The sequence below is a fragment of the Brassica rapa genome, chromosome A08, assembly GCF_000309985.2.
Source record: "Brassica rapa cultivar Chiifu-401-42 chromosome A08, CAAS_Brap_v3.01, whole genome shotgun sequence".
Taxonomy (NCBI): Eukaryota; Viridiplantae; Streptophyta; class Magnoliopsida; order Brassicales; family Brassicaceae; genus Brassica; species Brassica rapa.
In genome coordinates, this window is record NC_024802.2 from 1,021,939 (window position 1) to 1,035,800 (window position 13,862).

The 13,862-nt window shown below is 34.5% G+C and overlaps 1 protein-coding gene across 1 annotated transcript; it reads left to right on the plus strand.

Annotated features, from left to right (window-relative positions):
• The first annotated feature begins 11,697 nt into the window (after nt 1-11,697).
• Nucleotides 11,698-13,862, plus strand: LOC103832661 (persulfide dioxygenase ETHE1 homolog, mitochondrial). Its single transcript, XM_009108720.3, has 8 exons — nt 11,698-12,008; nt 12,222-12,350; nt 12,422-12,529; nt 12,612-12,746; nt 13,119-13,160; nt 13,253-13,312; nt 13,392-13,470; nt 13,563-13,862. Exons 1-8 carry the CDS (start codon nt 11,772-11,774, stop codon nt 13,652-13,654), a joined length of 882 nt encoding a protein of 293 aa, XP_009106968.1. The 5' UTR covers nt 11,698-11,771; the 3' UTR covers nt 13,655-13,862.

Genomic DNA, 13,862 nt, shown 5'->3' on the forward strand with positions numbered 1-13,862 from the left:
GGCTTAAAGGACTACTTTCGGAATTTGGCATTACACATAAGGAACCGATGTCAGTCTTGTGTGATAGCAAACCAGCTATACATATTAGTGGAAACCCAGTTTTTCACGAGAGAACAAAGCATGTTGAAGCAGATTGTCATTTTGTTCGAGATGATATACTTAGAGGTCTGATTAAACCGTTTCATGTCTCTACGAAGGAACAATTGGCAGATATTCTGACGAAGGCCTTGGGACGTAAGGAGTTTGATGCTTTCCTTCTCAAGTTGGGCATCTACAATCTATATGCTCCAACTTGAAGGGGGGTATTACAATATGGAAGATCGTATATGTATATTTGAGTAAATACTTTATGGCAACTTGTATTGTTTCCTTTTCTCTTAGGGTAGACATCGTGTAACACATATACATAAGGCCTTTGGCCGTCAATGAATGAGACAGAAGAATACTTTGAGATTCAAAGTTTGTCAGATTGCTTCCTTCTTCCACAAACAAAACGTCAATAAAACAATCGCAAGAAAGAAAGCACAACAACAGGCTATCAAATTTAGCAAAAAAAAAATAACAGGCTATCAAAACAATGAAATAAGTTTCCATGATCTCTCTCTTTCTCCGCAATAACAACAGTCAAAGTCGTATAATAACCTTCAATAAGTCACCATTATTTCTTAACCATTGCAATAGTATTTATTTTATAGTCAGATTTTCTATTTTTTATTTGGACTAAGATAAGTAAAGTAAACAGTTTTGCGTACGCAAAAAAAAAAAAGAACTAACAACAAACAAATCTATAATATTATTTGTGAAAGATTTTTCACATTCAAACTCTCGCATCAAAAATTAGAATAGTTAATGTCATTTATATCTTTAATAATTAAATCTATTTATTATATTATATATCAATTATTTTTCTTTCTATTTACTATTAATTATGGATAATAGCTTAATAAATAATATTTTTTGGATAATGATAATACAGATTTCAATTTCTTTTTATTCAAGTAATATTTATACAAATTTATCTTTCATATTTTGGGATGATTATTATTATATAAAAATGAAATATATATTATATTATATACATGTATTGTTCCATCCGATCTTGTTAAATTACAAAAAATATATTATATCTTTGTGTACATATAATACTAAAATAAACATCACTATATGTTTAATGTTCTACTGTCCAAAACAATATAATAAAGTGTCCACATAATTATTTTTAAAATTCTCAAACTTAAACAAACCAAACACATCATAATTTTTCTTTCAATGTGTTCTATAAGTGTTGGTTCACTTCTATATTATTTTTTGCTTTGATTAAAGAATCTTGACTCATTATATGGATAAAGATCAAACAATGTTGAAATTTTAGATAAAATTATTAGGGATATATTCAGTTGTGTTAAAATTTTAGCTGTAACGTTATGTCTTCTATGAAAATTATAATAGATTTTCTATGTTATAATTGAAGTAATAGAGTTGAATTGTAATGGCTTTTGAATTGATAATATATAATAATAAATATTTATAAGATGACTTTGTCCGCATAGTTATGAATCTTATGATATTAAGAAGTAAATAAAAATAACTAAATTGGTAACTAATGTTATTTTTTTTATCTATGGTTCATAGCTTGGTTCAGGTATGGATAATTCCTCTGCGACCCGTCTTTAGCTCCACATGCAGAGCATATATACACAAACCCATATTATTATTTTTCTAATATTACTTTTATTCCTTTTCTTCCTTCCCAAATTATATATTTAGATGCAAAAATTTGAAGTTATATCGCATTCAAATTAAAACCATAGAACTGATTCATAAAATAACATACGAATGTGAAAAAACGTTACTTCAAAACTCTCTCTAGAAAACCCTAGCCGCCGGGGGCTTCCTCCCTTGGCCTTCTCCTCCTCTGCCATGGATTCCGGTCAGTTGACGGAGCCTGACCCTCCAGAACCTCCCGATCCACCCTCATCTCCCTCATCTCCCGTTAGAACCTCTAACAGATCTTTCTCTCCCGTCAAAGCTCTCATCCTCTGCAAATCCCATATCATCAATGGAGTTTCATTCTTGGACAGATCTGTCTTCTCCAAGAGATTTTCCATCTCATTATTCCATCTCCTGTTACTGTCCTCTGCTTCGGAATCATTCATGAGTCCAGATTTAAATATGAAGTTTTCTCAGATCTCAGTGTATTCTGCATCTGGAGTTCTTTGGCTTTCCATCTCCTCTCTGATTTTGGTCCTAAGAAGCTCTTCTACTTCAGTCCCGGTGGCTGGTTTGTTGGTGCCTGGTTTGGGTTCCTCCAATGGCTTTATTACTGCTGAATGTAGTCTCTTTTTATGGGTTTCGTTGTCTCCCGTCGCAGTCACTGTATGTTTTACCTCACAGCTTGTCAATCTGGTGGTAGCTTCGTGCACGGGTTGCTCGGCCCTCATCACCACCTCATGCTTCATTCATCTCCCAACAATCCAGGTTGTATCTCTGAGATTTTCAAACTTATTCACTGGTGTTGTGTTGATTGTTTTGGAGTGTTGTCCTGGTCTGTCCCTAGTCTTGGTGCGGCCATTTACTGCAGTATGCAGTCTCTTTACTGCTTTATGCAGTTCTGCCTGTGCTATATTGAAGTACTTTTGTATTCTGTTGTGGCAGCTTGATGGAGTTATGTCTGACATTTCAATTCCTTGGGTCTTGTTTGTCAATATTTACTGCTCTCTTTCCTCCTCTATGGAGTGTGTTCCCCTTCTAATTTCATCATCTACTTTAAGTGGTTTTGTTTCAGGAAGTAAAACGTTTAAGATTAGAGATACTTCAGATATTGAAGTTCTAATCAAAGGCTCATCAAAATGGTGTTCAATCGCCTATGTGTGTGTAGCCATTTCAAGGATTGTCAATTGTGCACTTGCTGCTGTTTCAATCTCAGGAATTATATCACTGAATGTGGTTTTTAATTCTCAAGGCTTACTTTCACTTTGCAGCTTGGTTGTTGAGACTAGAGGACCTCACCACGCCATTAGTTGTTTAAGTGTTTTGTATGCTTCTATCCTTCTTTGCTTCATTGTAATTGTTGTTTGTTTAGCCAGGATGGCTTTGTTATCATGCTTTGTAAACACTTTCTCCTTAAATGGAGAGTAAGAATCTATAAAATTTGAGGTTTGTCCAAAAAAAAAAAAAACTGATTCATAGAATGACTATAAAGAGCTCACAGTTCATCTATGGTTTGTGTTAGTGTGAAAAGCTTTGATGCATTTAGTTTTCTTGCTGTGTTGATGAAACGAGATTATTTGTACACTGCTTTGGCTGCGCTAGGAAACCAAGCTTAGAGTACATCGAATGGAAACGATCCAAAAACGAAATCTTACTCAAACTTTATGAATACAAATATGGTCAAAAATTCATATATTTCAAAATCTCGGATCCAATGATAAGAACCGACCCAACCCAACCGTCTGGACAAAATTTTCTTCTGTTTTTTTCTTTATAAACTTCTATTTCTAATTTATTTGTAGTAAATTTTTATTTGTTAACTCCATTATGTTTGTGATGTTTTCCAGTACGTTGTATGAAAATTTAGATGTCTAGTTTGAAGTTTACACAATGTTTAATTTCGGTTATTTTGCAGTTTTGGATAAATTTTGTCGGATTTCGAATAAGAAAACAAACCAAATGACATTCAGTTTTTATTATTTGTAGATATAAAATATATGCATCTAATATCCATATATCCAGAATATCCGGATTTGATCAGAATTCACTCGGACCTAACCTGAAATCTTGAATGCTCAAAGTCAAACTTAATAGATACGTGGAATATTTCACCGTAATTTTTTTACTTAATACTTCCAATTTGGGATAAACAATAATAAACCTTGTGAGATGTAATACCAATTGCATCCAAGAGGATTATGTGTACCATTTCAATCGTAATTTTTTGTACCATTTTAATTGATACGTGGAATATTTCACCGTAATTTACTTAATACTTCCAATTTGGGAAAAACAATAATAAACCTTGTGAGATAAAATACCAATTGCATCCAAGAGGATTATGTGTACCATTTCAATCAGTCCAGTTCCGTCTATGAGGCACATAAAGCATTTGCTTTGGTTCACAAATTTATAATTGTAATTAGAAGGCTACATTTTCTAAAATGTTAGTTTGGTTCTATGATCAAATTGTCTAAAGCTTGACCTGTTGGTTACAGTTCGAATCTTTCTCTGGCAAACTTCCTATTTATTTTCATTTATAATTAATTTTGAACTACATATTGTTTGTACTGCATGCCATATTTTCTTTGAGGCTTCAAGCCTCTCAAAAGTATGGGAAGGCACTGATTTCAATCTTAGAACGGGCAAATAGATTTCGAACATCAATCTATATATGTTGTTTGACTTCATCTTTTTAATAATAAAACTCCAGTTTTAAAGGATATTCAAACTAAAGTCGAATGTGATCAATCACCAACTGACCCATCATTGTCACAACTAGCATAATCAGTGACGGAGCCACATAGAATAACATGGGGGCATTGAACCCAACAAGATTAAAAAATTTAGTGTAAGTTATTAAAGCCAGACTATATGTCTCCACTTGAAATATTTTTAGTTTAATATTCATGCTTCCAACAAAAATATTTTAGGTCTCCGCCACTAAGCATAATTGGCACATTCTAGTATAATGAAACTAATTCCTTTACAAATTAATATAATAAGGAAAAAAAGCAGTACATGTATTTTTTTTTTACGGCAAACGGCTATTTTATTACTCAAACTTGAGGTGGTCTGGGGAGCCAGACCGAAATAGAACAACCAATAAAACATAAGGATCTATGAAAAAATCGTGCATTTCTAGCTAACGAATCCGCAATCTCATTCTGCGTCCTTGGAAAGTAGGTGATATTGAAGTCCGAAAAACACAACCGAAGAGTTTGAATGTTTTCCAAATCAGTTGAGAAGTTGGGCCAATCTTGTGGCTGCTCTATCATCGCAATCAGATCCTTGCAGTCCGTCTCAAACCTCTGACAAGTCGAGTGTTGTATCATGCTCTCCATTGCCCACTTTAGCGCTTCCAGTTCTGAGTGTAATGCTGTCTCCCTTCTCCGCAAGTTTCTTCCCATGAGTTGTATCTTCCCCATTGCATCCTTCCAGACCCATCCCATTCCACCAAATTGAGCTGTGGAGGTCCATGAACCATCCACCATGCAAATATTACCCAAGCTTAAGGCTTGTGGCTCGTCATTAATCTGTACATTTGGCGGAACCGGTACAGAGTCTCTTGCATTGTACCAAGCTTGACACTCACTCTCTGCATACCTGACTAGTTCCAATAGATCTCTAGTTATGCCTCTAAACAATTTATCATTCTTAACTTTCCAGATATACCAAATTATCCAAGGATAAGGATCTTTATCATCTTATGACTCCAGAATACCATTCTTTCTCCAAAAAAAGTAGTTTATATTAGCATAAATATTTGGTACAGGGAAGATTTCAGAGCTCCACGGTGTTGATGATAACTCCCATGCTTGTAACTGTATTAGCAGTAGTACATGTATTTAGAAACTGCAAACACTAGACATAAATCAATATTTTACTGGTCACCGTGTATAAATTATAAAAATGATGTATGAAAATTGTTATCGCCTTGACTAGTGCAATTGGCTTTATTCATTCATGTTAGGTATCATTATTTGTTGCTCATGCATGCAGAAATCCTACTTCGTGAAGGTTGGTCACAGAGACACCATGCCAGCCAATGTGATGCGGCCGCTACCACCTTGGCTTTGCACCTTAACAGCTGCTCGATTTTTATTTATATCGTTGTCATTCATTCTTTCCGATATGTTTGTGTAATATACTTAATAATACTCAAACTAGAATTCATAAAAGTGATAAGTATTTTTTATCCTGGTATTTTTTATCCTTGTTGACTTCATCTTCTTGTAAAAAGTCTTTGGTACTAAAGCATATTGATATTAGATGATTAAATCGAGTAATAGAACTAAAGACTTAGACAACAATCGATCAACCACACGTCTCAACTAATCTAATAAACACATTGTACCCATCTAAGTTCCTTAAAAACTGTCATAATGTAATAAATATATACAAGTTGAGGTTAAAAGTAACATCTTGTGCATTGTATAATTATGCAAATACAAAGTCAGAAAACGGTTCATCACCAAAAACTTTATGGGGTTTTTGCCAAAACTAACCCACAACTTAATTTTAATCCCAAACCTATACCCAAACTTGAATCAAATGCAAAACTAACCTAAAAGCCTAGTGAAATTACAGCTCAGCCCCTTGTGACCAAACAAAAAAACAGAAGCTATTTTTACGAATATAGCCCCAGTAAATCGTCTGAGTCGTCTGAGATGTTGGAAGTCGTCTGGACGACTGAAGTGTAAGTCGTCTGGTACCAGTTTATTTTAAAAATAATTTATAAATCTTGTAAAAAAATATTTTGATGCGTGAAAAATAAAAATCAAGTGATTATAAACAGTTTTAAGTGATATAAATTAAGATATGATAAAATTGATTTGTTTTGAAGATAGATGAGTGGAAGTAGTGAATCATGAAATACTTTGGTTTAGGAGTTTGACAAACATATGTTGTAGTATTGTATGTATTGTTAGGGTTAGATTTTGGAAAACTAAAATGTTTTTTTCAAAAATTAGTTTTCACCTATATGTGTTTATTTCTCTGTATAGTAAACACTTTTCAAGTTTGATTTGGTTTTATGAAGTGTTTAATTAGATAATTAAGTTTAGGGGTTATGTTTAGGGTGTGGACGACTTATATTTCAGTCGTCTGTTGAATAATTTACTCGGACGACGTATATTTCAGTCGTCCACATCGTACCGAACCTTTAATTTTACCAATGTACGTTTTAACCTAACCGGATCATTTTACTCGGACGACTTACATTTCAGTCGTCTGGTGAAGAAATTAAAACAGACGACTTACATGTAAGTCGTCTGGTTTAAATTATTTAAGCGGGTAAGTCGTCTGGAAAGTCTTCTATTTTAGTTTCCCGCTAAAAATATTTAGTTTCCCGCTAAAAATATTAAACTCTTCTGGACGACTTACATGTAAGTCGTCTGTTTTAATTTCTTCACCAGACGACTGAAATGTAAGTCGTCCAGGAAGTCGTCTGAGTCAAAAATATTTAACCTAATTAGATTTTTTGTCTCCCTATATAAAGAAAAATTTACACATTCTCTCTCCTCCTCTCAAATGGCTGCAACAAAAATGTAATGTTCATCATTCTAAAACTCTCCAACCTCTCTCTAATCTCTTTGACTTGAAAACACCAAACTTTATATGAATTTTTCAGTTTTGTCTCATGTATTTCTTACTAATCTATCTCTTTTGCAGATTTTTAATCAAATGGTACTCATCTTCCACTAATTTAAAGGTAGATCTATTAATTTAAGATATGTATTTTTGTGTGTTCTATAAATGTAGATTTATCTAATCTTCCACTCATTTTCTCTATTTTTACGTCATTTGAACGTTTTTGGATATGCAGGTTTTTCAGATCTGGATTTGATATGCAGGTTTTTCAGATCTGGAAGACTTCTGGGACGACTTACCTGTTAGTCGTCTGGAAGTCGTCTGGAAGTCGTCTGGAAGTCTTCTAGACTTCTTGGAAGTCTTCTGACAAAGTCGTCTGGACTTCCAGGAAGTCGTCTGGATTTTTCTGAGCGTTTTGGTAAGTTCTTATGTCTGATTTTTCTTCATTTGATAACTTCTTGTTGTATAGAGTTCTTACTTTTTTCCCAAACTAAAACTCTCCAAACCCACTCTAATCTCTTTGACTTGAAAACACCAAACTTTATATGAACTTTTCAGTTTTGTCTCATGTCTTTCTTACTAATCTATCTTTTTTGCAGGTTTTTAATTAGATGGTACTCATCTTCCACTAATTTAAAGGTAGATCTATTATTTTTAGATATGTATTTTTGTGTGTTCTGTAAAGGTAGATTTATCTAATTTTCCACTCATTTTTTCTGTTTTTAAGCCATTTGAACGTTTTTGAATATGCAGGGTTTTCAGATCTGAATTTAATATGCAGGTTTTTCAGATCTGGAAGACTTCTGGGACGACTTACATGTTAGTCGTCTGGAAGTCGTCTGGAAGTCGTCTGGAAGTCGTCTGTAAGTCGTCTGTAAGTCGTCTGGAAGTCGTCTGGACTTCCTAAAAGTCGTCTGAACTTCGTCAAAGTCTTCTGACAAAGTCGTCTGAACTTCCTGGAAGTCGTCTGGACTTCTTAGAAGTCGTCTGGACTTCTTAAAAGTCGTCTGGTCTTGTCTACTCAAGTGGAATCCAAGCTTGTCTTTGTAGAGGAATGATCTATAATAGTTTTGTTTGTGGTCTGTTTTGTGAATTGCATGTCTACTCTTTTAGTTGTGAATTTTTTGTAAAATCAGTAATAATATTTTCCAAGATGTATTAAATGTGCTAACAATGTGTTTACACATTTACAAATCAGTGAAATAATAGATTTCAATAGTCTTTCTCTTATCTTTGGATCTCTCATATGCAATAATAAACTCCAATGGTCTTTTTCTCATCTTAATAAACAAGAATGTTGGTAGCTTTATATTGATACAACATTTTAAGAAGCATTTAACCCTTCTTCCAACTCATAACAATAGTCATCATTATTGTCTATAACAATAATACTTAAGAGATGGAAACAAACAATAGTAACTAGTCAAAGCATATCATATTTTTTTTATAAGTTTGTGTTGAAAAACTTAGTCAAATTTAGTAAAACTAAGGGAGAGAACATATTTTGTAAATATGAGTTTTGCATATCTTGAAGTTACTTATCACTCTTAAAAATACAAGTTATTCAAAAACTAACGTAGAAGACTTAAAAACTTGCGGAGAAGACACGGACGACTTCAATCTAAGTTGTCTAGACGACTACACTATACGTCGTCTGGTCAACGCAGAGGTTATTTTTGCAATTGACTTTGAAATCTATTATTTCGGACAACTGAAAGTTAAGTCGTCTACTATTGTTTGGTTAAAAAAACTCCAAAAAAGCTAGACGACTTACATTTCAGTCGTCAGAGGTTAGTTTTGCATTTGACTGGATTATTTCAGAAGTTTGACTTTTTGGACGACATACATTTCAGTCGTCTAGTGAAAATTAAAATAATAATATTTTTTTAAAAGTAGACGACTTACAGTTAAGTCGTCATAGGTTAGTTTTGCAATTGAAAAAAAAACTTCAAGATTTAATTATATACAGACGACTTATAATTCAGTCGTCCACGAGACGACTGAAATGTAAGTCGTCCAGGATTTACCAGGTTTGACCAGAATCTCGGAAAAAAATCTTGGACGACTTACAATTAAGTCGTCTGGTGGACGACTGAATTATAAGTCGTCTGTGTATAATTAAATCTTGAAGTTTTTTTTTCAATTGCAAAACGAACCTATGACTACTTAATTGTAAGTCGTTTACTTTAAAAAAAATATTATTATTTTAATTTTCGCCAGACGACTGAAATGTAAGTCGTCTGGGGAAGTCAAACTTCTGAAATTATCCAGTCAAATGCAAAACTAACCTATGACGACTGAAATGTAAGTCGTCTAGGTTCTTTGGAAATTTTTTTGAAACCAAACAATAGTAGACGACTTAACTTTCAGTCGTCTCAGGTTACAGATTTCAAAGTCAATTGCAAAAATAACCTGTGCGTTGACCAGACGACTTCCAGGTAAGTCGTTGACAGCCAGACGACTTCCAGGTAAGTCGTCTACAGCCAGACGACTTCCCAAGTAAGTCGTCTGACGAACAGATTTGGAAAAAAACTCGATGTCATACCTTAAATTGGTGAGATAAGTTCCTTAGCATACATAAGGCTTCTCTAAGCACACAAAATCACAAACGAAAGTCACCCACCCAGAATTGTTAGCTTCTATGACTCTATGAACCATAAAAATTTTAGAATCAAAATCTTGGGTTTTTTTAGCTCATTGTGGAGAGAAAGTGAGAGATATGTTGTGTTTAGTTCACAAGAATGGAAAAAGAAGAAGGATAAATCGATTTTGGGAGCATTAAGAGCTTCAAATTGGTTGTTCATGGTGGTTGTGGTATTGATGACAATGACAATCTTGTAATTACTTGAAGATGATGAGGGTGAGAGAGTAAAGATGTCATTTTCGAGAAAAAAAAAATAAAAAAAAAATGATGGCATTTTCGTAAATTATATGAACTTGTGGAGTGAATAGGGCAAAACCAATTTTCAAAAAAAAAGGAGGTTAGTTTTGTGTTTGACTTTAAGTTGTAGGTCAATTTTGCAAAAAGCCCAAACTTTATTGTATATATATATGGATAGGGCGATTGATGCTCATTTGTTTCTATCCAAGAATCATATAAAAATAAGAAATTTATTAAAGAAAAAACGATGGAGTCTACGAGAGAGTTGATCATCAAAATAGTGAGTTCGCTTCTACTCATTATAGTTATCATTTTGGACCTCATATACTCTTGTTGCAAAGATGACGCCAAAGACACAGAGACTGTTGGTATTACGGCTACCACCGTGCCTTGAACCCTTTAAGTATTGTTGCTTGCTTTTTTAATTAACTGAGTTGTGAAATATGAATGTTACAAAAAAAAATGTTATCAATTGAGTTTGAGAAAGAGATGTAAACCTATTTGTAAATCAAATACAAATTTGTTTTTTTTTTCTTTTTGACGAGGCGTTTTAAGTTTTTTTTTTTTGTAAATGAACTTAGTGAAGTGTTTGAATCCCTACCACCACCAATTACAAAAGAATGAGAAAAATACAAGACTACTTGGCGAGCCTTGAAAACAAGTCAAGATACCAAGTACTGAAATCTATGTATGGCTTTTTGTTTTTTCTTGTGACCTTTAGAATGCAATACTGTCGGTCAACCCACTTCTGGTGCTAACTGCCAAGATGTTGGAGAGAAGGGTGCTGGAAAAAAGATCCTAAATTGAAAATATGTAAAGAACCCAGATCAATTCACTAATTGCCAATTTATTTTAAGTTGAAAATTCAGGAAACTTGTCGGTATTTGGATCTAGAACTAAGAGCATAAACCCTATATAAGGTCGGATTTTATTTTATCGTATATAAACAATACTCGTGGAACCACGTTTATATGCAACCTTAAATCCTCAATTGATGGCAAGTCAGCAAATTTTAGTTATCATGCGACTGATTGCTGTGGTTGGTCGCAAAATGTTTATGCAAGCAAATTTAATTGCAAGTAGCGGTCGTAGATATTTCAACGTAAACGAACATAGCCTTTTTCATTGAAGTAGCTCCAATCCGGATTAAGGAATGCATTTCTTATAAAGATAATAAACAAATAACAACAATCGTTATATTGATCAGACAATCTAAACTGCAGTTACCTTATTAATTTTACCCAACAAAATAGAACAGCCTGATGATTTAGTGATTCAACCTTCCTTGGGACCTACAAGAAGAAGTCCATGACCGTTGTCCGTTGACATTTAAAAGAAAAAGTAAGACTAACCCAGTTTACCCAGATTAACTTGTCGGCACACGTTTATTCCCTTTAAATGGGCCCCATGAATATAGGCCCAATAAAATAATGATAAGCTCTAATCCATTCATATGTCTCATTTTATTTGTTACTGCATTTGCACAGTACTGATCCGTCGCGGGTCCCACCGTTTTTGCTCTCAAGACGCTGACGTCAACACTTTCGTTTCGTGTGGGGTTTTAAAAGCTCTCTTAAAACAAACACCAATGGTGGTGGCGACACGTTTCTCACGGCTCCAGCATCTTCTTCTCCTTCAACCTAGATTTCAGCAGTCTCGTGTTCTCCGTCGTCCTCTAATCAGAACTCCAACACTCATCAGATCAGTGATGGGTTCGTCTTCCTCTTCCTCCTCGAAGCTTCTCTTCCGTCAGCTCTTCGAGAAAGAGTCTTCCACTTATACGTATCTTCTCGCCGACATTTCCCATCCGGACAAACCTGCTCTGGTAAGTTCTTTTGCTTTCATAAAGATTGAATCTTTCGATATGGGTTTTTGAGAAACTGTGTGTTTTGTCGGCAAAGATGGGAACTTGGATCAGTTCGTGTTTTTTCACTCTTGTTTTGTCTTAATCGTATGTGTCTTGAATGTGATCTGATCGTTTTGTCGGCAAAGATGGTAGCTTGAATCAGTTCATGTTTTTTGTTTTGTGTTTGAACAGTTGATTGATCCTGTGGACAAAACTGTCGATAGAGATTTGAAGCTGATCAATGAGTTAGGATTGAAGCTTGTCTATGCTATGAACACTCATGTTCATGCTGATCATGTAACTGGAACTGGTCTTCTTAAGGTCTCTTTCTCTTTTACTCAATATGATTCTTTACATTACGAACACTTCAATGATCTGTTTTCTTGTTTCAGACAAAGGTCCCAGGTGTGAAGTCCGTAATCTCAAAAGCAAGTGGTTCCAAAGCAGATAAGTTTGTTGAACATGGAGAGAGAGTATCTATTGGTGATTTATACCTCGAGGTTTGAAAACAAGAATGTCACAATAACTAAGAAACTAGAGAGTATGGCGAGTGAGTGATAATGGTTTTGTTTTTTGGTGCAGGTACGTGCTACACCTGGACATACAGCAGGATGTGTTACATATGTGACTGGAGAAGGAGCTGATCAGCCCCAACCAAGAATGGCTTTTACCGGCGATGCTGTACTGATCCGCGGTTGTGGGAGAACCGACTTTCAGGTACACTACTAAACAGAGGAAAATGGATTATATTTATAAATAACCAAAAACAATAATTTGGATGCATAGATTCTAAGACATCCAAAACCCTCTGTGCCAATGCATAGAAACATGGGGTCGGTCCTGAGATTTTGGGGGTTCTAGACAATTTAGTAAGGGCTATATAAAAAAAATACAATTTTGGGGGATTATATTTATGTAATTTTTTTCTTAAAAATTTGGAGACCATAAGCCAATGCTTCAATAGCCTATGCCCAGGAGTAGCCATGGTTATAAGAAACCAAAAACCGGAATTTTGATGCATAAGGTCTGTGTTTTGTATTTGGACATTGGTTTAACTTCTTTGATGATGTTTTCCTTGGTGTGTTGCAGGGTGGATGCTCGGATCAACTCTATGAGTCTGTGCACTCACAGGCAAGTTTTTCACACTCTCCACAGGCAAATTGATTTATACTTTTGAAGAGTTTAAAAAAAAAAAGAAGCCTATTGTTTTGATCTTTAAGCAGATATTTACATTGCCAAAGGACACATTGATTTATCCAGCTCATGACTACAAAGGTTTCGAGGTAATGCAAAAAGGGAAACTGAAAATAAGATTCATCCATGACACAGTGGCTTTACATTACCTTTATGTTAATGTTTCAGGTAAGTACAGTTGGAGAAGAGATGCAACACAACCCGCGTTTAACTAAAGACAAAGAAACATTCAAATCCATCATGTCAAGTAAGCTTCTTTCTGCTTAGTGTATATGCTTAAGCATTGCGGCTTTCCTCATTGTTAGTAATAAACCGTGGTCTTTCTTTGCCCTATAATAGATCTGAATCTGCCGTATCCGAAAATGATTGATGTTGCATTACCAGCAAACATGGTGTGTGGATTACAAGACCTGCCTTCTCAAGCCAACTAGAAAACTTCTACACAATTGTTTCTCTATTTCATTCTACGTCTTATCATAAGCCAATAAAAAGCTCTAGAGAGTTTGTTTGTCTAATAATAAGATCTTTGTTACATTAGATTAAGATACAGTAGAAGTATGTGCAACTTAGGTTGAGCATATGGAGTTTGTGTTGAAATATTAAAAACATATTTGCGTGTTCTACTTTTGTTTGGTTGTC